Source organism: Leptosomus discolor, chromosome Z (assembly GCF_034619465.1).
Source record: "Leptosomus discolor isolate bLepDis1 chromosome Z, bLepDis1.hap2, whole genome shotgun sequence".
NCBI classification, from domain to species: Eukaryota; Metazoa; Chordata; class Aves; order Leptosomiformes; family Leptosomidae; genus Leptosomus; species Leptosomus discolor.
Window position 1 is genome coordinate 36,019,251 of NC_141419.1, and position 21,854 is coordinate 36,041,104.

Genomic DNA, 21,854 nt, shown 5'->3' on the forward strand with positions numbered 1-21,854 from the left:
AAAAGCAATGCATAGCTACTTACAAACCATTCTCTTCCTACACATCATCATCTTCATTCACTCAAAACATTTCCATTTCAGTAAGAAAACACTGGAGAACATCCTTAATTGTGTTATGGGAACACTATTTACCAAAAGCAAACTACAATTTTTGGAAAAAAGCCAACAAAACCCAGACAGATTAGTCCAATATAACCTAGAAAAATGAACTGTAGTTCTGATGTTACATTACTTGCAAAATAGCAAAATATGAGAAACTTGCTTTTTATTTAAAACTACTTTTGAGAAAAAATAGGTTCTTTGGAGAAAGAGGCCACTACGAAAGATTTGTGAAAAAAACCAACAAAAAACACCCACAAAAACCCCATGTACTTCAAATGTGTTACACTTTTACACAAGTTTTAAGAATCAAAGTTCTTAATCATCAAGTCTTTGCAGGTTCTCATCACAATTTCTGAAGTCTTGAAAGCCACATGTTCCAGAAAGTTCTACAAAAACATTGGGTTTTTTATATATATAATATATTATGTATCACTGTTCATCCATTCTTCCAAGTCGCCGCCGCCGCCTACAGAAAGCCTTTAAGTCCCATTTGTTTGACTCCAACATAAAAGGTCCATTGTAGACAAACAACACCGTCATCTTCTCATTGTAAGTGAGATTCTGCAGGAGCTAGTGAAAAACACAAAAACCAGAGTCAAAATAGCTAGGAGAGATGTTCCCCGTTACCTAAAAAAGGTGAAAGAGGTCTATGTAAAACCTTAGATCTCAAAAGGTCAATACAGCAGGATTACAGCCTTTCTGACAGATGATGTATATTTGTTCCTAGAAACCCCCTAAAGAGACTCACTCTCCAGGCAATTTCCATGCTTCACTACTATTACTTGAATAAAATCCTCATAGCTAATCTATATCTTCTTGCTGCAAATGAGGTCATTACTTTTTTGCTGTATCCACAATGGGCAGAGAATACTGGCTGTTCTTCCTTTTTTTTGGCAGGGTAGGGCAGGAGGTAGAGTTGCTGGGGCACAATTATTTTGTCTCTCTTCAGCCTTGTGCTCTCCTCTAAGCTAAGTAATTTCCATTACTGGAATCTCAAAACCTTCAAAACTCCTTAAAACTTGCACTGCTGTCTTCTGGAGTAACTCCAGCCACTGTATTACTTTTCTGAAGTCTAACAGCCAAAGCTGGACACTTACCACTTGTCATCCACAGTAACTTCTCTCTCCCCAGTCATTTAGGCACTTATGCCTCAGCCCAGATGCTGTTGTTGACTTTTCCCACTTAAATACCAAGCCCTATGCTTGTCTGTGCTGAAATGATCCTGTTTTCAAATAAAGTAACCTAATCTAAGATTGGTTTGAATTCTAATCTTTCTCTACAGCAACAAAGGATTTACTCTCAACATGGTGATTATTTGCAAGTTTAATAAACATAATCTGTTTCAGCATAGACTGGTATTCAAAAATACTGGTTTTCAAATCCAAGACTGACTCCTAAGGAACATATTCAGTTCATCTACTCATTCTGACAGTGAGTCAACTACTCAGAATACAATTTTCCTAATCAACTCTACTGCATATTAATCTATATCCCTTCCCCTCTGCAGCTTGCTTAAAAATATAGCTGGGGAAAGTGTCAACATACTAAAAAAACCCCACGACAGCAGTTTTTCCTGTATCCACTGGATACATACATGGAACTTAGCTTAGTATGTCAACTTGTTGTACTTGCTTTCCAGTAAGTGACGACATGTAGCGTAGGCTCAGGAACCACACATAAGCCACTGGAACAGCAGAGTCTGGCTTTCTCCTCAGCCTGCTCTGTGGCCCCTGATGCAGCCCACAAACCATCTCACTGGCTAAAACCTTTACATGAAGTGCTATCTCAGTGATGTTTCTTACAACTTCACCATATTAACGGTGGTGATCACCTACCTGCAGTTCAGAGAGACAGGAAAGAAGAAAGAAATACCTTCAGGTACCCCTTCATAACACCATCTCTTGTTGCTCAATTGTCGTCCAACACATTCCTTGATCTTCCTCTTACCGTAATGTTAAATGGACTTGGGTTTTTTTATGCCTCTGAAGTTTCTTACTTCCACTTTCTCATTTTAACTCTGATCTTTCTGGTTAGCTCTGCATACTCCATTTCCCCCCCTTCTCTATTCTTAGTAATTTGACAATGAGCACAACTGTTAAAACAGACTCTAAACCCTAGACAGCCATTTTCTATGGTTCCTTACATGTAGGAAGCATTTCAGTTAGTAGAGCTATCTCTATCCTTTCAACACCCAACCACACTCTTACTTCTCAAAGTAGGATAGAGCACAGAAAAGCAGATCCAATAAGGAGAGAAATCACAAGACGACAAAAGGGGATAGAAAACGCACAGAACAAGAAAGAAGTAATGTGGACAACCAAACTGTGTAGAGGTTAAGTATACTGTAAGATCGGAAGCAACAAGAAGCATCACCTTCCTCCTACTTTCACAATCACGTGGTGGAAAGTGGTGGCTTTTCTCAGGTCTTTTAACTGCTGTTTACAGAAGAGAATAGCACATACTAGCCAGACTTTCTAAAATACAGTGAAATACGGGATGCAGAAGAACTGAGATCTTAATAAAAAGCATACAGCCCACTACTGAATGCCTGTTTCTTTGGTGTACAAGTAACTTTTACTGGTCCAATCTGTCTTGGATCAAGATGAACATAACATCAGCCTCTGTTAAATGTGCAGGTGAACAGCCACCCTACTTACTAGTCCTTTCAAGCCACAGCAGCACATCACTGCATCACCTAGTAAGTCAATTATAATTTTTAATTTAACAGGAGAGCAGTTAAGCACTGGTCATTCTTGACTGTTAAGTCCCCTTCAAGCCATTCTCCATGGAGCACAGCACTGACCTTTTATGAGTCTCGGATTATTACTTGAATAGTTTTCCTCCATTAACGTGGGACTCTAGTTCTTCCAACACTAGCGGCACTAGCCTGTTCCAGTATCATTATCTGACATGCTTGGAAGGTGGTCTCTGCTACAATCCTATTTCTGCGTGAGCTAGAGGCATTACATTTGACAGCCTTGTTACATGGTGCCCCTATCCACTGATAGTTAACTTGCAATACTTCCACGGAGACCACAATTCCAGAATCTGTTTATGATGAGATGAGCCTTTGTGTAAGTTGTCTGAGCTCCTGCCAGGGCTGTCCTTAATATGGACAAATTCTCTCACAGTTATCCTTTAATATTAAGTTCTTAGGTAAAACAGACATAAGTTACACAGTGTTTACAGGGATATTATCACTCAAAACTCAACTCTCCTACACAGTAAACTTTCTATTTCATTTGCCACCACACACCTTTGGGGTAATAAGGAAGTACTGAGACGTGCTTTCTTTACAAGCAGTTTTCACAACTATCTCAAAAACTCTTCTCTCATTCACTGGATCCATCCCCTAAAAGAAAAAAAAAAAGTCAAGTCTGCTCTCTTCACTATGTCATAAGCATCTGTACAGTAAGAGGTTATACACCGCGCTACTGATCCTCACCTGATTTATTTCATCTACAACTCTGAAAGGACATCTGTTGAGTTCCTGTAGAGCCATCAGGTACAACATAGTGGAAACACTTTTCTCACCTCCACTCTGATGATAGGGAGTCAATTCATGAAGTTGACTGCTACTGTGGAATTTGACTCTAATGCGAATCCCGTACTTGTCGTACTCCTCCTGTAAAAGCCAGTACCTGTTAAAACTCAGTTTGTCTGTACTACAGCTTATTTGATAATGATGTGCAAATAAAGGAAATTTGTGTTCTACAGGGGTCTATGAACTACTCAGGTTCAACTTAATATCAATATATTAATTCTATTTCATATATTTTCCTTAACTCTGATCCATTCTTGTTAGAGATTTTTCAGTATCACTCCCTCTCCATGACAATAACTTGTTAATTTCTGAATCCCTGGGAAGAATGACTTCATACATATTAAGAATACCAACAAGAAAAAAAATTCTTGTCTATAAAAAGGAGAAAGCAATGCCCCTATAAATTCCATTCATCGGAAAAAATGTGTTAAAGTATATGATGCTATCAACTTGAACAGTGAGGTGATAGGGGGTGGGTGTGTGTGTAGGTTAAAATTCCATCTGAACCTCTTCAGGGGCAAGCAGTCTAATTAAATCCTTCACTTTTCCTCCACTAGTCGATTGAGACAGAAAGCCCCTACAAAATCCACCATGACAGCAATTTCCCTTTCATACTCAGTCAGGAAAACCACACACAAGGATTCTGACCCTGGCCTTTTCTTTAATAGAAAACTGACACTTGTCAGCAGTCTGAGTCAATGATGCATAGGTGTGGGGACAACAGGTGTGGTTCAAAACAAAGGTCCATACAAGGAAATACATTCACAATTCAAGGGGAAAGAAGAAATCTTCGGAGTACTTGCTAATACTTCTGAAGTTCACGTAAACTCAGTGCAGGAATGGGAATGCAATCCCCAGTGCAGAAAGCCCACATTGCTTATCGTTTGGTCTACATAAAGACACAATCTTCACATGCACTATCAAGTTAATGAGAGCTACAGGGAAGATTCAAAAGTTTCAGGAATATGAGCACTATTGTATTATTCGTGGATGAGTAAGCCCTGCGCTTGGAGGTCATCAACTCACATTCTTCTGATAACACAACTGTAATGCTAAGGTTAGAAGAAAGGAGTGGAGGTGATTCCTGATGGTTACTCACAGAATACTAAATTTAGCAAGGGACAGTTGTGTCAAAGAGACAATGAGGAACACATCCCATAGAAACTGCACGTGCCACTTTGGTTCAGATTGCTGCATATCATAGTCATCAAAAGCCATATGAACCTGGGTGACCTGGCAGAGCAGAGTCCCATTGTAGGGCTAGCTTTTATGAAGACAAACAAGGTCTAAAAATCCACCATGAAGTAAATAAGCCATACCATCTTAAGGTCTTAAACTGCCTTAAGGAACTTCAAGTCTGTAGAAACAGTTTTCAGCTTCTTTGCTGCCTTCAGGTCTTGGTTTGGGATGAGTAATGTACATACCAGGTAGCATCTAACATTGGAAAGGCACTATTAAATCCTCTCAGATCAGCCAATCTGCTGAATCAGGAGAACAAGGCATCTTTTGATGTTCCTGGTGTTTTACTACACCTGCAGGCAGACAAACATCCTCAGGACAGGAAGGTGTAAGGTCTTACACTGGTATTTACTTTCACGTACTATAAGCCTCTGGTGCACCAGTACTACAGAAGTGTGCAACCACAAATCCTTGAGGCTGAGGTCAATGCATACACACTTCAGGAGAGAATGGAGGTGACCTGACAGTTATGAAGTCATGTTTGCTAAGTGACAACTTTTTTCAATTTTGAAGACAGGTCACCTTTCTCACCCTTGAATTTTTCCCTGTTGGCACCAGGTTGGCACTTCCAAAGACAAACTGAAGACCTGCCTTGAGAAGGAGTGCTACCCAACCATGACAGACACACCGGAATAAAGCAATCCTTAATGCAACTAAAACTATTTGCAAGTTGATTTTGGTTACCATTTCATTCTTCCCCACTACAGAAGAAACTTCTTTGGCATTTAGTGCAGCTTATCAGAAGAATAATTAGCTTCTTGGATTTGCAGATTGTAGTTTGATAGCCATGCCTGATAATCAGGAGCCCAAGAAGGAAAATCATGAGGCATGCTTTCAAAACAAACGGAGATGTTGCTGCACTGACCTTTCTGGAGGTGACATTTTGCGAAGTGGAGATAATAAGACATTCCCCTAACCACTGAAGATAACAGCACCATAGCTTAGATGAATTTTTTCCATTTTAGCAGGATTTGGTACTTGATTATCAGGCTCAGTCTCAATGGACTCACAGTCTGGCTTTCTTATGACCAAGAACACTTAGCATAGTGGAGTGAAAAAATATCCTTAAGTTCACAATGTAGTTCCTGTTTCTTTTCTAACAGATGCTTACAGAGCTTTTGCTATACTCGTTGGAAAGGGACAGGGCTGTGGGACGTCAAGGACACAACTTCAGGCAAGGAGAACTAAACAGGACCTAAGGCCTCTAGGCACACTGTACTTTCAGATGCATTGGCAGACTGAAACTAGGCTCAGAGAACTGTACAAGGTGCAGGCTGGCAAAACCTCCAGCAAAAAAGATCCGCCCTCCTGCACAGTCACAATGGCATTAGAAAGTCAGGCCTTTGTTGCCAGACTACTGGGAATGCCAGTTCATATAACCCACAGCATCCTCATAGGCCAGCTTGGGAAGTGCGGGTTAGATGAATGGACAGTGGGGTGGGTTGGAAATTAGCGGAAAGAGCTCAGGCGGTTGCGGTCAGCGGCACAGAGTCTAGCTGAAGGTTCATAACAAGTGGTGTTCCCCAGGGGTCAGTACTGGGTCCAGTCCTGTTCTTATATTCATCAGTGATCTGGATGAAGGGACAGAGTGCACCCTCAGCAAGTTTGCTAACGGTATTAAATGAGGAGTGGCTGACACACCAGAAGGCTGTGCTGCCATTTAGTGAGACCTGGACAGGCTGGAGAGCTGGGCAGAGAGGAACCTAATGAGGTTCAATAAGGGCAAGTGCAGGGTCCTGCACCTGGGGAGGAATAACCCCATGCACCAGTACAGGTTGGGGGCTGACCTGCTGGAGAGCAGCTCTGTAGAAAAAGACCTGGGAGTGCTGGTGGACAACAGATTACCCACAAGCCAGCCATGTGCCCTTGTGGCCAAGAAGGCCAATGGCATCCTGGGGTGTATCAAGAAGAGTGTGGACAGCAGATAGAGGGAGGTTCTCCTCCCCCTCTGATCTGCCCTGCTGAGGCCTCATCTGGAGTGCTGTGTCCAGTTCTGGGCTCCCCAGTTCAAGGACAGGGAGCTACTGGAGAGGGTACAGCAGAGGGCTACAATGATGATTAGGGGGCTAGAACATGTCTCTTCGGAAGAGAGGCTGAGAGAATTGGGGCTTTTTAGCCTAGAGAAGAGAAGACTCAAGGGGGATCTTACCAATGCTTATAAATACTTATAGGCTGGGTGTCAAGAGGATAGGGCCAGGCTCTTTTCGGTGGTGCCCTGTGCCCAGTAACGGTCACGAACACAGAAGGTTCCATCCAAACATGAGGAGGAACTTCTTTACTCTGAGGGTGACAGAGCACTGGAACAGGCTGCCCAGGGAGGCTGTGGAGTTTCCGTCCCTGGAGACATTCAAAAGCTGCCCGGATGTGATCCTGTGTGACCTACTCTAGGTGGTCCTGCTCTGGCAGGGGGGTTGGACTAGATGATCTCCAGAGGTCCCTTCCAACCCCTAACATACTGTGATTCTGTGACAGATATTCTAGGACCTGTCAAGAATGATGCTAACAACTCCCTGTGGGGAACTGACAAAGATGCAGGTTATCAGTACCAACACTCTGAATTCTGGTTAAGTGCTGCCAAAGAAAGTCAGAACGTTCACTGAGGTTTCTCCTAGGATGTCAATCAAGAACCTAGTGAAGTGTTTCACCACAGTAGGTACTATCACCAAGGACACCATCAGATCTCAAGGTTTCTACAGGTCAGGCTAACAGAGGCTTGAACTTCAGTGTTACAGGAATATTTCTAACAAAGATAATTCTGGCCCAAGTATCTCTTTTGGTATTTACAGGTCAGGGCAAAAAGAGTCTCCTGCAGAGAAGGGTAATGAATCCAAGCTCTAGAACAGATTATCCACCTCTTATTACAGGTGTTGATCCCTTGAGGAAAAGTTTTAGTCATTGGCACAGTACCACTAGCTAACCTCTTAAACTATTTGTGACATCTCTGCAAGAGAAAAGCAAGACCTTCCAAAGAAGATAGGCAGAAAGAGAGTGCAGCCTCCCTTTCCTTTTAAACTGCTTTATGGTTTTTCTGTGTACTCTCTCCCAACTTACTTTTAGATAAAAGATAATATTTGTGTAATATATATCTGACTCTGTAGGTAACTATCAAAAGAACTGAAAAGTCCATGTTTCCATGTCCTACTGTGTCATAATACTAGTTTCTACGGCAAGATTTTTATGCAGTTCATGTAAAAAGCCTTGTCAGTCATTCTTCTGCCCCAAGAATAACTACCACTTCAAATATTTTAAGACAAGCTGTGTGAGTAATTTACAACAGCAAAAAAACGTTTCAGTGTCAACTTTCACTATTGCAGAGTCTATGCATTACATAGGAGAGCCTTAAAATCATCATTACAGAGATCAATTTAAAACAAAATACCCAATTTCTCCTCAGCCCATTGCACTGAATATTTCTCCCCAAGGTACTATCGATGTTTTAAACTCTTCAGAGGTAACCCCTGCCTATAAGTGTTCCTGAGGGCATAACAGGCTGGACCAAATGATTACTACTTCCAAAACAGACAAAATGCCAGCACACTTGAATAGAAACTACATGTAGAACCAAATCAATACAACACTTAACAGCATATTTAGCCACTACATGATAATAGAATAGCACAAATTAGCTAAAAATATAGAATTAAATCACTAACTTACTAAGTATGAGTTACAGCTAAAGTAAATACAACGCTTCTAACGGAGCCTGCTGAGTTGCAGGCAGCTTCCAAAAGTGAGCTGAAGTCCTATGCATCTGGACAAAGACTCATTTTAATCAGACTGCTAAGTCAGTTATAGCATAAAAAAAGTGCGTTCATCAGTAAAAGTTCAATAATTTTTTCAAAAGATCTTACAATCCAAATAACAACTTGTTATTTTTTCTCTAGCAATATACAAGCAAAAGATAATGCATGAAAATATGAACATTATTCTTCCACGTGAAAAATAAATCATACCTCACTTTCCACATGAAGATCAACTTCACCAACACACTGCATAGAAGAAAAGAAGTTACTGAACTTCTCACTAATTTGCTCAATCAGCTTTTTCAAGGGGGTCAGCCACTTTTCTTTGACCTAGAAGTAGATATATCCATGCAAAATAATTTTTAATACCACATTTTCCTTTAGAGATAGCATGTCAATTAAAAAAATATTGTAATTACAGAAGCTAACATCTCAGTTTACACTCAAGATAACTTGGAATGTTAACCTTTATTTCTGTACATACATTCTGTTCTAATAAAGACATACTGACATAGAAGCAATAACTTCAGGTATTACCTGTGAAATGTTTTGCTTATATTTATCCAATTCATTTTTCTTTTCCTCTAGATATTCCGTCAACTGCTCTATTTCTTGTGTCTGCTTATTGTATTCTTCAACAACCTGCCAGAATAAAAAAAAACCCAATCAGTCAGCAAAATGTTTGCCAACGCTAGCCTTGACTGTAAAAATATCACACTGCACTGACTCTGTTCAAACACAATTCTACAGATTATTGCACCGCACACTGAACAAGATACATTTCTAGCTTTAAAGCAAAGAAACTGTAAAGCATTACTTCAGGTTAACGCAATTTTTTTTTTTAAAAGGCAAAGAACACACTGTTCTTTTGAAAGAACCTACTTAAAATTCTAATAGATGCAGAATCTGGCATTTACAGCACTTTGTTCCTGCTGTCTAGCTTATTATACCAAGCGATCTAGCAGAGTGGGAAGCAAGTACAATACGGGTGGAGGGGGAGGAAGGGAGGGCGAAGGGAAAGCAGTGAACGTACAGAAGCATTCAGGCCTGTGAAACAGGAGGCCCTGGTTTTCTCTTCCTTCAGAAAAGCATCAATTTCCTCCAACGTGGCTGGAAGAGCCTGAAAAGCCTACAAGTGAAAGGATGCATTTGTTACACAGCAATGCTAATGAAGGACTCATGTTTGCTAAAAAGAAATCGAGTGACCCATAAAATATTCTATTACTTTTAATGAGGATGTCACATTACTAAAATTTAACACAGCAAGATTCTGTCACAAACTATTTAAACAAAGAGAGAAGCCTAGAAGTCCTATGTAACAAAGATACACAAATAATTGCTCCTTAGCTGACTACCTTGTGCAGGTATGGTTGCTCACAGATTTGGTATAAGCCAGAGGCTATGCTAGTTAAGCCATGCAAATACTTCCAGAGGCTGGGAAGACCTCCAAATAAGTAGGCAGGCCCAGCTTTCAGTTCTTTTGTGTCGCTCCATTAGAGCAAGAGGCTAGAAAAATATGGCCTCTAATTATTTCTATGAACACAAGACTATGGATTTTAATCAATATTTCAGATCAAATTTCCTCTCCCCTGTGCACAGAACAAAATTACAGTCAGAGGATATCCCAGTACTATTTAAAGTTGCTTTTAAAAGGGTGACAATATATGAATCAGCACTAACAGAAGTACACACGATCCTTTACTGATAGCCTTCTAATATAAAACATGTAACATTCTTTGCTGGAGAAGTTAAAATGGTATATACATCATCCAAAATTTAAGAGACATGTGGAGACTTGTTTTTGTACATACAGTTTGAAATTCTTTTGGAAGATATTGATCCGAACTCAGTTTGCAGACCTGTCGAGCTTTTTTCAGCAATTCCTTGCAGTTTTCTGCAAGAACTCGCTTCCTATTGTCCAGTTCGTGAAATGCTTGCTGTTAGAAAAGATATTAAAGATATTAAAATACACATATTGTTTACTTTATTATAAGTGTCCAGGGGTGACACTAGCACACTGGCAACAAACAACATCCAAATCAGAATGTAGGTGAAATCAGACTGCTTAAATATCAAAAAATCTTCGTTTCAACACACAGAACTCATTCTGCCTCTCTGCTTGATGTCAACAAATGCCACGGCAAACCAATCAAAAGCATGTAATATAGGTAAATTTATTTTTTCTCACCTTGAGAAGTGTGTAGATTCAATATATGTCCTAAAAGAAATTATTTTACAGGAAATACCCTAGAAGCGAAAACACAACTTCTGTGAGCCTTATTTTTCATTATCTCCCATTTAACTGTACTTATGTGCTTGGGGAGAACATGGTGGACATGATGTACACTGAATGGTATTTTAGCCAAAGTCTTACAGAGTGAGCATCATAATTTCACAATCAGAAGTATTTCCTTTGCTGTTTCACATTCTACCTCTGTAGCACAGCCAGCAAAATACAAAATGGAAACACATAATTTTTAAACTAGTGGTGAAAAGTAAGTGAAAAGCAGGTACAGTTTCTGGTTTCGAACAGTGGTCTGAAAGCTGAACTCTCTGGAACTTACTACAGGTAAGCAGCCAATCCAGCCGTATGGCTTTTATAATATGATGTTATCACAACTGTAGTATGACACCTTCAAGAAACACTAAGCTAAAGATTATCTCAAATAAGCAGTATTCAGGCAAAATATGTGGAGAGCCTTAAGTGTCTCTTCCCTTCTGCCGCCAGAAATCTCACTCACTTATCTCTATACACGCGGTCTCTGCTGCAGGCCTGCTGCTTCCAAATGCTGAGCTGGCAGTGCTTGGGACTATCTGCTTGCTGCTGTCTCACAGCTCAGGTGAGCACCCAACTGCAGATAGCTGGCAGCTGCCAACCCTTAGAAGTGAAAAGGAGTACACACCAAGACACTAGAGCTTTTAATTCAGGTTATATTACTACTCAGTGATTACCCACACAACCTATCTTTTCAATAGACAGTTACACAACAAGAATACGCTGTTTACACTTTTTTCAGAGGCACAAAATTCTAACCCAAAATGCATATGCACAATACTTTGCTGCAGAACTTTCTTCTCACAGTTTGGAAAGTTTAGTTAACGTTCCTACACTTGGGAGGGCTTTATCTTCCCAATTTTTATTGTTGTGTACTTCAGTTAAATATGGGAGCCCTCCAGTGGCAAAAAAATTCTGGAGATTATATGGCTAGATAAATGCTTATTCCACATTTTTAAAATACAGGACACATGCACCGATAGCAACTCACATAACTTTCTGGCAATGTAATTAATTTTTATTTACTAAATACAACAGAAGCAGTAGTAACACATATTATCATAAGTGATCATCAATGGAGTTCTCGCACTCACTCAAGAATTAGGGCTGCTGTTCTCTGCAGCATTATCAACTCAAAAATCCTGGTTTTTCCCTTCCCTCCACCAAGTACCAGGAAATGGATTTTGCACTAGAGGTAAGCATTTCACATTCTTCACAAACACAACACAAAGATATTTTTCTACACTGTGTTGATGTTTTCAGAAAGGTTAAAAAATTAAATCCCTTTTTTAGATCCCATATTACCCACCCGTTCATAAAGTCTGTTGTAGAGAAGGTGGGAACTGTCACATGGGGAGCAAGAAGGACTGACATTAGAGCTATACAGATAATCCAGCAGTAAGTGGAGGGTGGCCCTCCTTTTGGCTACAGCCAAGATCTTATACACAAATGAAACTGCATAGCACAACACTTACATTCCATTACATATCTGCATATGCCTTGTAATACATTCAATAAACAAGTTGATTGTCATGGCCACATGCTAAATAAAAGTTAGATAAATATAAATAAATAAAAAATACACACGTTTTGATTCCCTCTCCCTCCTATATATTCAAAAGTGCATGGCAATGTTAGGGCTCCTGTTGATTTCCCAAAGGTGCCTCAATAAAACCACCTAGATAAAGAAGCAACTCTAAGTAGAAAGAACGACCATTTTGAACAGAGATGCTACCCTGAAAAATAGCCTGGACAGAGCTTTACGCTTGTTTCAGCCACCAGCATAAGAACCAACCTGGAAAGAGCTTTATCCAGGTACTTCAGCAAAGTTCTATACTAGTGTGTGGCTGTGATTACAGCTTCCTGAAAGGCATCTACCAAACAGCACAAACCAATTATATGCTGTATGCACAAGCAATTTGTGGTCCGTTGTGCTCATCAGTACTGCAACCGGTTTTGTACAAAATAAGAAGCTGGTTAAAGAAAACATAGTCACCAGCAGCCAATGTTTTCTCATGAATTTGTGTTTGAATGCATGCTTGGTGACAGCATTTAATTAGTTGAAGTCTGGAAATTCATACATAGAAAAACAGAATCTGCATTTTCTTAAAACTTGGCTTAAGGAGCAAATGCTGTGATGTACATATTAATATCAGTTATTTAAACAAATTTACACCAAATGAACCTGAAAATTAACAAGCTATCAAAAGAAAGACAATTAGCAAGATTCTTTCAACCAACCATCATAAACATGCAGGCAACTGTGCCAATTATCTATGAGCAGATGGGACCAACAATCCTCCCTAATGTTCAGTACAGGTCACAAACACAGATTTGCTTCTTAGGCTCATTAAATAAAAAAAATACAAGAGGTTGTTAAAACAATACTAAGGTTCCCACTTGAACTGCAATGACAAAATACAAAGCCCAGAAATTTGTTGTTGCTAACTTGACTTGTTCAAAAACATGTACTTTTTTGGCCTTTCCACCTACACGGTTAAAAAACCCACGCCAAAGCAACAAACATGCTGCTTTCTCCACAGTATCCCAGTGCTAAGACCTTACAAAAGAAGCATATGTGATCTTCTCTTACAGATACTAAGTTGGGTTTGGGTTTGCTTCAAAACTTAATCAGATTATTTACTCAGGAATTATGAAGACTCAAGATTGCTCGGGAATAAACACCACAACTAAGTTCTAAGTATTAACAAAGTTTTGCAGCTTCTTTGGCTGATACCCAAAATTCCAATTTCAGTGAATTCTTCACAACCAGCGCATGACCTACAAAAATGTCTGATGATTAAACAGAGAATTATGGCCCCATAATTGTAACGTTTAGGCTCCAATTTAGTTCACTACACAGCTTTTCTAGAACATTCTGATTTCTATTTCTGTTTGGCTTCCTCCTTTTTGCAAGTTTATTTATTTTCTAAAAACATGCAGCAACTGTTTGCAAGAATTCCTTGAAGTATTGCAATGCCATCCTCACAGGCAGCTTTGGAGCAAGACTACTTTACCACAGTACTGCTATAGAAAAAAATTTATCACAGCCAAAGCCACTAAGAAGTTGAAGGGAAGGGCTAACTTAAATGTACTATTTCAAATAACAGTTAATTTGAGATGAAGCTAAGAAACAGGGAGTTTTCCCCATGAAAGTGCATCTCAAGGCAGAAAATAAGAAATAAACCACAAAGCATATACACCACACATCATTCACAGGGCAATACAGGAAAAAGAACTTCTAAAAAAAGGGGCTAAAGACTTAGTTCAAAGACTCAATGTGCCGTAGATGGGGAAACATGGCTTTGGACTTCCATGTATGTAGCCTACAGCTACTATAATCACAAAACTTAAGATGCACTTGAATACCCAGAAGAGTTTTCCTTCAGAGCAGTTAAAACTTGAAATTCTAATCACTGGGATTACCGATTTCAGGGTTTTTTTTCTGTTTTAACGTTCCTAGAAACAACCACTCTAAATACAAGCTCTGGTGTAATTTCCTTTACTTACGTGGTTGAAGGTAACCCAGTAACAATGACTAATGGGACTTCAGCTGACTCAAACACCTCTTCACTAGGGAAGAAGGCAAATTTTGTTTAGCCAAAAGTTATCATAATGTTTACCTTACAAGTCCTGTCTACTGATCTTACCAGATATCTACCTATGCGCCATCCCAAGCTACTCTCTAAGCGATGAAGAAAATGTGGACAGGCATAACTAAAAACATTAAATACATTTGCCAGTGACGACACACACGACTCACACGAGGTTCACAGCTTTAACACATTCTTACTCAGCTTTAACACATTCTTACTCCCTACTGAGCTCCAGCAATGAAGTATTCGCATTGGATTTTGATACTGTCTGAGTAACAGCTGCATCCCACAAACTGATGCAACAGAGATTTTCCAAGTAATATGATGGACTTGTCTCTGTCTTCAAGTTACTTTTTGCTCCTCTTAGGAAGCTCTCCTCTTCCTAATTTTGCCTAATTTTCTTCCTAGTTGTCTATGACAGACTTGGAAGAAAAATAACACTTCAAAATTAACAGCTAGCCTTTTTACACACACTACATATTTTCACAGAAGCTTAGCTGTCTTAATTGAGGAAGGCAAAGTTCCTATTCAGCTTTAAATGAAGAGGCTGAAGTCAAACTACAGAAACCAAGGCTAAGTATTTAGCAGTACTAATACCCATTTCTAAACAGAGACAAAGAAGCATCCTTTTCTGTACCATAAAGGCCTCCCCAGAAGATGTTTTCATAGTAGATATCCCAGTATTCATAGAAACCTCATAGTTACCTCTGTAGCTCTCAGCTGTACATCTGCTGCTTTATACTCTGATTCTACTCTGTTCTTCTCAGCAGTCACTGTAGTGCTCTGAAGAACCAGATCTGCTTTGAGGATATTCAGTGATATGCAATTCTACATAGGAAAACAGAAATGTCAGTTTTTTGCATGAGAACCAAAACTCACCAAAAGATCACTATCAGGCTTTAGAAACTATCAATTTCTTAGTCATAGCATACAATCTCACACTGTGTTCAGCTCTTTAGCACTGCTGACTGTCAAATTCAATGAAAAAGAAAGGCGACTTATTGGTGACCTAAGCTCTTCAAGATGTATAGTCCCCATGTACTTTTAATATGTAAGCATGTACTTACCACTTGCAACCAAACCCTTTTACACCAAAAAAGCACATTCTTTTTCCCTATGCCGTATATTTACGTGTGAAATGTAAGAAAAGACAAAGCCATCTCAATTCTTTCTCAGAGACAGAATTCAACAGCTGGATTTTGGTGGACTTCACAAGTCACACACAGAGATAGGAAAAGGTCGAAAAATAAACACATAAGATATATGCCTCTCTAACCGACAATGCAAGATGAGTGACCAGACGTGGAGTGACTCTAGTGTACTGTGTCTTAACTGAACAGCGTATGACAACAGTAGGAGGCTCTATTTTGGAAATTTTGTAACAGGCTTTAGTGATCCCCAGAACTTGGTCTGACAACTTCGACGTTAAAATGATTGCTTCTTTAAGAGCCAGCCTCAGGAATGGTTTAGAGGCTTCGCAACCAGCAATACATTCTTGACAGTGCGAAAAGTATCTTCAAACCTTGAATTATAGGGCATTATGGGGCAAACACCCATTTGCCATATTTTTTTTTTTATGACTGGCATACAAATACAAAGGAATCCTCTCTCTCAATGAAAGGGAGGACAAGGTTCCCACCATAGATCTAGGAGACCTACACAATGAAGTTTTGAGAGTGTTAGCTTCTGACCACAATAGTGAGCAAAGGTCTGAGCTCTTTACTATTTGTCATTTCAACATAAAGTTTCTACAGTGTGAACTTTGACATAGGAATAAGTTTATTAATTCCCAATCCACTTAAACAGTTTAAAAACAACTATCAGAGAAGTAAACTGAAAAAAAATCATAACAAAAGGAGATGAAAGATGGGAGATAGTTAAGATTATTCAAAGACAAAAGCACTAACAGAACTATATGTAGAAGCAGTGCCAGAATCTGAAACAGTGGAACAAGGATGTTTCTGTCAACTGGTTGTAAAGTATTGATGTGTATTAGGTATGTGCTAGGTACAGTCTGTCTTGTGCACTTGTGTAAATATACATGCAGCCTGTCACTCTAGCCGACTGCTCCACACAAGCCCCAGAACTCTTAAAATTAAAAGCAGACCATATTGCCACTGCGCAAAGCCACAAAAATCCCATACATGTTTTAAATTCTGTGGCAGAAGTCAGTATGCCTGAAACATATGACTACCTAAGTTCTTATCACTTTAATAGCCTACAGCTACTATAATCACAAAACCTATTGAAGAAAGTACAAAGACCCCGTGAACTTGGAAGCATTAATAAAGTTTGGTTTGCGGTATGGATTTCAACAATTTTGATACAAGAAGGGTGTTTCATTATATGTTTTATCAGACCATTTCCTTCTCTTCAGTACGCAGTAGCATATATTCCCTAGAGCACACAAAGTAAAAATTAAGCTCATGCACAACCGAAATAAATCCTTTTTGTAATCAATAACTATTTCAGGCAAATACTATCCATCCTCTGCTGCACCCCTGGTATAGTGAGAAATACACAGCATGTTTCAAATCCATTTTCCTATACTAGGTGAAAAAGAGATTAAGATACTCCTTCAGGCAGGTCATACAGCAGTCAGTAAACAACTACAGTTGCACTTTACAACAGCAACACTCTTGGACAGTTTACATACTGGGAAAAAAAAATCAAAAGCATATTCTAGAAATTCCTGTTTTAAATACAGAGCATCTGCACAAGTTTTGAAAGGAGTTACTTTTCAGTGCTATTGTTACCCGCACAAGTTCTGTAAGTTCTGAAAGTAACCTACAGTCTAAGAAACCCTTTTAACACGGAAGGTGTCTTCTGCCACTTTTCAGCATTTTCAAAGTTGTTTTGGCTAGCTGACCCAGAGGTAATCTCTAAAACATTCCAATCGTTGCAGTCCATGCCTATCAATAAACAGAAACGGTCTACCCATTTGTAATATTTATTCTTTATTAACCACATAAATACCAGCAACTGAAGTATATTGAAACCAGCCTCACTTCAAAGGTAATACTCAACTCTTTTCAAGGGTAAGCAAGAACATGTTTTAACGTAAGGCACAGCAAAGGAACAACATATATGCTCAAAGTGGTTTCAAGAATGGCACCATTTCTTGCTGGGTGCAAAAGCACAAACAGAATCCCTTAGAATTGAAGTAACTGTTTCTTGTTCCCTAGTTATCAAAAAACCTCTAAGAAAATTCACCTTGTGTCAGCTCCCATTATTAGGGCTAACACGCTAAGCTAAAGCAACAATTAAGTCCAGACTGTTTTCTTTTTTGAGTTAAAGAAAGCCTAATGACACTGAAGCCTGAGACTTGAGTCACAGCCCTCTTTCACAATCACGGATCCTTGCAGTTCCACGTCAATTTTTCACAAGACTAAAGACTACTCCTTTTTTCAGTAAAAAAGGAGATTACTAAGTAGAGTGGAAGGAACAGTTCACAGAATTATGCAGTATTCTGAACATGTACAGGTTGATTACACAGTGATTCCTAGTTCATTCCTGTATTTACTGAATTAGACCATGGACTGCAACACTTCAGTCATTGAGAGTCTAAATCAATGCAAGCAAATGATCTACAAATCGAATCAACAACAGATGAACAAGGTCAAGTTCATAAAAGCTTCAAAAGGTGTTTATCGTGAAGTAAGTTAGCTCATAAACATTTACAGTAGCACATCCAAATGTTGCATACCTCCTACTCAAGTTACAAGAACTGGACTTTTCACGATAGTGGAACACATACCAAGTTAAAAAACACATACCTTTATGAGATGCATTAATTCAGTAACAAGTCTGGCTTTCTGGATATTTATTTCTTTGATCTTTAAATTTGCTTGTTGAGATTCCTTCTCTAGGTCGATAGCATCTTGTTCCAGTTGTCTTAAACTATCGAGAGAAATCAATATTTGATTAATCCTGATTAAAAATAAATTGTACAAAAATATAAAAATTCTTAATCTCGGCAATGAACCAACAGTTGGCAAGAATAGGAATCTGTATACCTAAACATTCCAAACACATTAGAGGCATTCCCCACCTATGCACTTTAACCTTAAAAAATTCAAAAGAGAAAAAATTAATAATTGAAGAAACACTGATTTTGGCTACTAAGGACACCACTCAGCAACCCTACTCCTTCACTTTTGTAAATTTCAGATTAAAAAAATATTCAGTGTAAGGATTACATTTTTCTTCTGCTCCTAGCTCCTTGCAACAATACAACATAGGGGAGTTCAGGAAGTTTGCTTAATTCTTGTTATACATACACTAGCAAAAAAAATGGTGTCCTCAACTTACTTGCAGAAAACCAGAATTTTCACTCATTTTAAACCTCAAAACAACCTAACAATGAAGAACTTCATCTGAAATACTCATTATGTTTAGTGAACTGCAAAGCATTTGGGCATCTTCAAAAATGGCCGAACAGGCTAAGAGGATGACCCTGGGAACTACAAATGAATCATTCTTACTTTGATCCCTGGGACAACTGTGGAGCAAGTCCTCCCGGAAAACAATTCTAGGGGCATAAGGGAGAAGGTGATCAGAAAGAATAATGGAATCATAGAACAGCTTTGGTTGGAAGAGACCTTCAAGATCATCGAGTCTAACCTTTGTCCTAGCTCTGTCAACACCACTAAACCACGACCCTAAGTACAACATCGACCCAACTCTTCAATGCCTCCAGGGATGGTGACTCCACCACCTCCCTGGGCAGGCTGTTCCAATGCCTGACAACCCTTTCAGTAAAGAAATTCTTCCTAATATCCAGCCTGAACAAGCATTTACCATGGGTACACCATACCTGATACGAACGCAACTGTAAAACAACTGGATGACAGGAAATCAAGTGGTTGCCAGTTACCCCAATTTTAGCAAGGCTTTCTGTTAGGTTATCTGATAAAAGCTCACCTGCACACCCAAAAAGGAGACAATAGCAGGTGAGAGAAGCCCAAATAATATCCTACCCTGGCTACTCCCAGACCCACCACAGGAGCCATCAGCCCATGAAATATTCATCTTCACAAGCACAGAGGAGCACAGGGACACCCTAGCATGCAGGAATCCAAATTAAGGACTCTGAGGAAGGGACACCCTGTCGCAGGACAGCCTCAGCACCAGTGTCCAGGTGTGAAACCCAACAAGAGAAGTCAACACCACAGCACCCTCTGGACTGAGGGGGGTTGTTTCCTTGGCGTACAGGAGACATTATGGGATGTAACAGCAAAGCATTTTGCAACTGCACAGGACTTACTATTGGATATTTGAGGGAGAAACCAAATGCAGCGAAAGGGAGGGATCCAAATGACTTGGAGAGGAACAAGTGTGGGAAAACAGAGGGATATAGGGATAAAAGGGACAGGTACACGTAAATATTTGGGACAGGTACACGTAAATATTTGGCTGGTCAATACACTTACCCAGCCATGCCCAACTGTCCCACTCTCATCTCATTCTTCCATTATTTTCCTGTGTGAGGGACTCTCTATTCATCATTAGTGTGTGTATGGCAGTCTAAGTGCAAGCAACTATAGTCAGATCACAAGTCAGAGGAGAGGACCTGCTTGTTTGTGGTGCCAGCAACTGGAAAGATCAGAGTGAGGAGATTTATGTGACAGCCACTGGAATGGGGCCACAGGTCAGAGGCCCATGCATGTCAGTACCTGGTACAAGCGCAGGTGTGCAAGTGACTGATCCCTAGTGAAGACCAAGCCAGACTAGCTGGCAAGTAGATGAGTGGCCTGGGAGCCAAGGAGGTATGTGTGTCACTAAGGGTAAGACCATAGGAAGAGACAGCTATTGGAGAGACCAGGGGAGTCCAGCCTGGCTGCCAGGGACATGACATCTGCTATGACGTGTATGTATTTAAGGGTAAGATGACAGGGGTACTGGCTGTTGGGCAGGACTAGGGGAGTCATGGCTACCTCTGTGCATTTGTATACCTGTGTGTCTCTGAGGGCAAGACCATGATGTTGCTGCTGGGAAACCAGGGAGTCCCAGCCAGCTTTGCATGCATGTCCACATGGGTGAGTTGGGCAGGCTGTAGAGGCAATAGAGGCAGGGCTGCAGCCTCAGGGGTTTGCACATCCAAGTACCAGCGACTGGGAGACTGAGGTCCAGGGGCAGCTACTATGCAGACTCAGTGTCTGGACCCACCTGCTGATGAGATCCACATTGCCCATACATATGTGTAGGAGTCTCACTAGGGAAGCCCTGTCCTGCTCAGACAGAGTAAGAACATGATGAAGCTACTGGAGCTATGTTTGCCCAACTGCTCTACATATCCATCTGGGCTATCCGTGTATAAATATGCAGACACATGCTGTTTAGATGCACTCTGTGTGAACTTGTCTACTGGGAAGACAGGCTCAGCCTTGCTACTGGTTGCATCTGAGAGCATTAAGCTGCATCACCCCCACCTTCCTTTCAGGCTGCTGGATCTAGACCCATTCCCCTAACTTTTTCAATGCTGTTTCCAACAATATTGTGGTACTCAAGCTGGCAGACTAGTCTGGATGGACAGCAGACTAGATAGGCCGAAAAAAAAAAAAGATGGTCAGGCTCAGAGGCTCATGGTTAGTCTGGAGGCTCATATTTTGCCTGGAGGCCAGTATCAAGTGGGGGCCCACAGGACTGAGTCATGGGACCTGTCCTGTTTCACATCCACACCATGGAGGAGCAGACAAGAGGTCAAGTTTTCAGATGACACTAAACTCAGGTGAAGCAGTAGGCCTGCCATTCAGAGGGGGCTGGAGGAAGGGGTTGACAGAAGGCTCATGGGATTCAGGAAGGACAAACATTGAGTCCTGCCCCTGGGAAGAAAATGGATCTGCCAGAGATACAGGCTTAGGACAGAACTGTCTGTGGAGAAGCTCTGCAGGGAATGACTTGAGGTATTGGTGGTCAACGAGCTGAGCATAAGCCAGCAGTGTGCCCTCGCAGCAACAAGGACCCCCAGCATCCTCAGCTGTTTGAATGAAAGCACAGGCAGAAGAGTGATTTCTCCTCTCTGTTCAGCACTGCACCCACATCAACAAACTGCAACAAACTTGGAAAGCAACAAAGACAGTCAGGGCCTACAGACAGGCCCTGGAATGACAGGATGAGGGTGCTCAGCATGTTCACCCTCAACAAGAGACAGCTCCAGGGCACCTAATAGCAAACACCCCCCCCCCAACTATCTTTCCAATAAGAAAGCCACTGACAGGATGGAACCAGATTCTTTTAAGAGCTGCACAGTCATAGTGGAAGGATGACAGGCAGTGGACACAAGCTGAAACAAGAAAGATCCAGACTGGACATCAGTAGAAACCTCTTACCCATAAAGACAGTCAAGCAGTGGA

The 21,854-nt window shown here is 40.4% G+C and overlaps 1 protein-coding gene across 1 annotated transcript in view; it reads right to left on the reverse strand.

Moving 5' to 3' along the window:
• Positions 1 to 424: 424 nt before the first annotated feature.
• The window catches only part of SMC5 (structural maintenance of chromosomes 5), a 57,835-nt gene continuing 36,405 nt past the window's right edge, over positions 425 to 21,854 (reverse strand). The window contains exons 16-24 of the mRNA XM_086479401.1: positions 18,276 to 18,399; positions 15,205 to 15,327; positions 10,440 to 10,565; positions 9,662 to 9,757; positions 9,166 to 9,270; positions 8,839 to 8,958; positions 3,548 to 3,727; positions 3,359 to 3,454; positions 425 to 672 (exon numbers count right to left, since the gene is read on the reverse strand). Of these exons, the coding sequence (XP_086335527.1) occupies positions 532 to 672; positions 3,359 to 3,454; positions 3,548 to 3,727; positions 8,839 to 8,958; positions 9,166 to 9,270; positions 9,662 to 9,757; positions 10,440 to 10,565; positions 15,205 to 15,327; positions 18,276 to 18,399 (1,111 nt within the window). The 3' untranslated portion in view covers positions 425 to 531. The remainder of the gene's footprint in view (positions 673 to 3,358; positions 3,455 to 3,547; positions 3,728 to 8,838; positions 8,959 to 9,165; positions 9,271 to 9,661; positions 9,758 to 10,439; positions 10,566 to 15,204; positions 15,328 to 18,275; positions 18,400 to 21,854) is intronic.